General features: G+C 30.9%; 1 protein-coding gene across 1 annotated transcript in view; it reads right to left on the reverse strand.

The window, feature by feature from the left end:
- Nucleotides 1-3,764, reverse strand: part of LOC111625078 (cohesin subunit SA-1-like) — a 119,497-nt gene that overhangs the window by 41,432 nt on the left and 74,301 nt on the right. The window contains exon 12 of the mRNA XM_023368108.1: nucleotides 2,768-2,971. Coding sequence (XP_023223876.1) covers nucleotides 2,768-2,971 — 204 coding nt within the window. The remainder of the gene's footprint in view (nucleotides 1-2,767; nucleotides 2,972-3,764) is intronic.

Here is a 3,764-nt window from a genome sequence, read left to right on the forward strand (position 1 = left end):
TGGTATGAGATATTATCGCGTGTTAATATCATAAGCAAATTATGGCAATCTTTACAAGTCCATTTAAGCAATGCTCTTGAACATTTGCGTACATTTTGTGACTGGATCAAAGAATATCGACAAACTGGATTCGAAAAATGCTTGTCTGACGCTCGTCAATTTATTGAGAATAGCAGTTATGAACTGCCAAAAGACTTTAAAAACGAAAGGGTAGCCAAAAAGAAAAGGATGTTCGATGATGAAGGCAGCGATCAACCTATACAGTCTCCCAAAAGCAGGTATGAAACAGATTTTTTTTAACACCACGATTGATTCTATAATAAGCAATATGGATTCGGGATTGATGTCTTTAAATTAACATTTTGAAAATTTTGGTTTTCTCTATGATCTAAGCGAGTTAAAAAATATTCCAAACGAGCAAATATTAAAAAAACTGTCAAGATTTACACTCAGTCCTGCGAGTGAGTGAGAGCAGTGACTTACAACCTTACGAATTATATGAAGAATTACAAACAATGATCCCAAATTTACCAACTTCATTAAAGATGTGAAACAGCTGCTCAAATACATAACAGAAAATAACTTGAAAGAAATTTACCCAAATATTTACATTGCTGTTCAAATTTTGTTAACAATACCGGTAAGTACTGCCTACGCTGAAAGGGGCTTTTCAAAATTAAAACTAATAAAAAATTATTTAAGAAATACAATGGGTCAGGAAAGACTTTCAGCTTTTGCACTTTTATCTATTGAAGCATATACAGTATAGCATATAAGCTGAATTACAATACAATTATTAAGGAGTTCAGTAAGGCTAAAAGCAAAAAATTTCTGTTTCTTTAATTTTTTTTAATGTTAGTTAAAGAATATAGTTTGTATTTTTAGGAATAAAAATTTGACAGTTTCAACTGCTTTTTATTTTATAAAATCAGTCTTCTTGCGCCACCAAGAGGCCTCGCAAAATGTACCTTGCCCACATCAAATTTAGGTCTTGCCCCGCCACTGCTTAGTACTCACAAGATAAAAACTTTTCCATGCCAATGATGGATTCAGTTTGATTTGGTTTAGCCTATTTAAAAACGGCAACACAACACATGATGATATGGTGATAGAGGATGCCTCATGGGAGGTCTTTTATGGGAAACTGGCCCCTATTTAGATGTTACTAACATGAAGAAAACCTGATAAACTTTACATGGCCAACCCATTGACAAAGCACAAACCCACGACCAACTACCTATGTTCAGTGATTTTATCCATTTGGCAACTTGTGTTAGTATAAGTCCACAATACGGGCAGTGGAGTGGTAAAAGAATCTACATATCTGGACAGATAGTCCAAGAAATATGTTCTCCAAATTCGATCACAGATCCCGCAGCATGGCATGCTAATGCTTCATCCCATTCAGCTGTTGCCCCTTAGTCCTAGACACAGAATGAAATTTATTAAGTATGTTATTAATTAATAGGAATCAGATTCAAAAGTAACACAATATAAAATTTTATTGCCATCAATTTTTTTTAATCAAAAAGGTCAATCCAGTTTACATACTGTATAGTCAAGAAATAAAATAACAATTAGTCAGTCAATAAGTCTATTTTTTTAGCACAAGAGTATTAGGATAAACTGGACTGGGTGCTAATAAAAAATAAACAAATAAGATATTAGGATTTTATAACTTTCATTGTTTTCAATTCATTATCATAGAAATTAAGTAAAATTGCCATATAATTTTCATATACAGGAACTCCCCTACTTATGAACAGGTTAGGTTTCCAAGACTTTCTCGTAAGTCAAAACCAACTTAAAAGGTACTTTTGTATATAGAATAATCATGTATTGTTAGTGTTTATCCTTCAATGTACTTAACAGAATACATTATACTTGTTTACCCTCTTGCTACTGCTTAGTAACAGTAGCAACAGACTACTGTTACTAAGCAGTAGCAAAAGTTCAAATGCTTTTTTTTCCACCTAACACACTAGTTTAATAATGTCAAGTTTAGTTTCCATAGCAATAGTGCAACACTTCTTGCATTTATCTCCACTGTTAGCATTACTATTAAGTTTTGGATGCATTTTTGAAGCATTAATCATAAAAGTTTATAAAAATTACAAAGAATAGTAAAAAATGCTGTTAAGGTGACGTTTGACCCCACTTCATGAGCAGCAATGAAATGTCAGAATTCATGCAAAAATGAAAATTAATGATACATGAGAGAAATAAGCTCAGGACAGAACAAATTTGCCTATAAACCCCTTTTCAGTGGTTTCCAAAATAAGCTCACATTAATTATTTAATACTGGCCAAAAACAGACTTCAGCACCACCACACAAACAGCAAGAAAACTTAACAAATTCATCGTATATCTAAAATTTAAATTTTAGACTCACAGTCAAATCATTTACAAGTCTGAAAGTTCACAAGAAGAAGAGCCCCTGTATTTCTAAATGCACATAAGAAATTAATATTCTATAAAACTATAAAATATTAATTTCTTGTCATTGTTGTTGAATATTTTCACATATTATATGTAGATGTACATTAAAATATTTTCTTTATGCATTTTTTTATTTTGTAGACCTCTATTTTTAAAGCACCAAAAAAAATAAAGAGAGTTTTGATAATAAAACAAAAGTCCTATGCAAAAACTTAACTGTCTGAGATCATCAAGTAAGATCATTTTGGAAAGAGATATTTATGATAAAATGATAAATTTATCATATTATAATAATATACAATTAATTTAAATATCAATATAACTTACTGCTTGAATTAAGTCACTCAGAGCTTGTTTATACTTATGAATGAGTGAGTCTATAAGTGTCCCTCTTGCAACAGCACATCTTGAATGTATCGCCAGTTCCTCATTACAAAGAGCTTCGTAAGTTTTTGCACAAGCTTCTAAAACTTCTGTATCATTATGGCGTTCAACAATATCATGAATAAGTTTCAACAAATTATCCAAGTTCTAAAATAAATTTTAAAATTTTTATATAGTACAAGTTCACATATTTTTAAAATTATAAGCAAATAATTCTATGTTTAAGACAAAAAAGTTGATATCATTTAATAATAGGCTTATAGATTTTACACATATACAGTAGAGCGTCAATTATCCGAAAGTCAATCATCCAAAACGTCAATCATCTGAAAAAATTCCAGTCGGCAAATTTAAATTTTCTCTAGTGCTGTGGCGCTGCAATCTTTGGCTATATCTTGGGCTACTCAAATATTTTACATTTTTGATACTAAATTAACTTCTGAATATAATTTTTTATTGTTTTTATATTTTTCAATATATTTATTTTGTTTGTACAAAATAAAAAAATAATTTTTAACAATACAATAGTCTTCATTAGGCTTAACATCGACAAAAATTCAACGCAAAGCGACACGCAACGGAGAAAAATGTCAAGATGGAATAAATTAATATCTTCACAAAATCTGGTATACTAGCTGATAAATACGTAGATATAGTATATGTCTCTTCAATTCGAATGGTTAACAAACGGTAGACTTTCTTTCAGCTCTGAGGTTAAGTATTCCTTTATTGTAAATTACATATGCATTTCAGGCTTGTATGAGCCCCTCTTCAGTGTAAATTCTACTACGTACGGTTTGTAATGCTCGTAGCTAGGGTTTCTTAAACGGGATTTCGGGATCACGGTTGATTTTTTTAAACCGGGAAATTTTTCTTATCCCGGGAAATCCCGCAAATTTCTTAAAAATTCACTTTTTCCTTATTTTGTGTTAAGGTTGAG

This window comes from Centruroides sculpturatus, unplaced genomic scaffold (assembly GCF_000671375.1).
Source record: "Centruroides sculpturatus isolate CEXI.00-Female unplaced genomic scaffold, Cexi_2.0 scaffold295, whole genome shotgun sequence".
NCBI lineage: Eukaryota > Metazoa > Arthropoda > Arachnida > Scorpiones > Buthidae > Centruroides > Centruroides sculpturatus.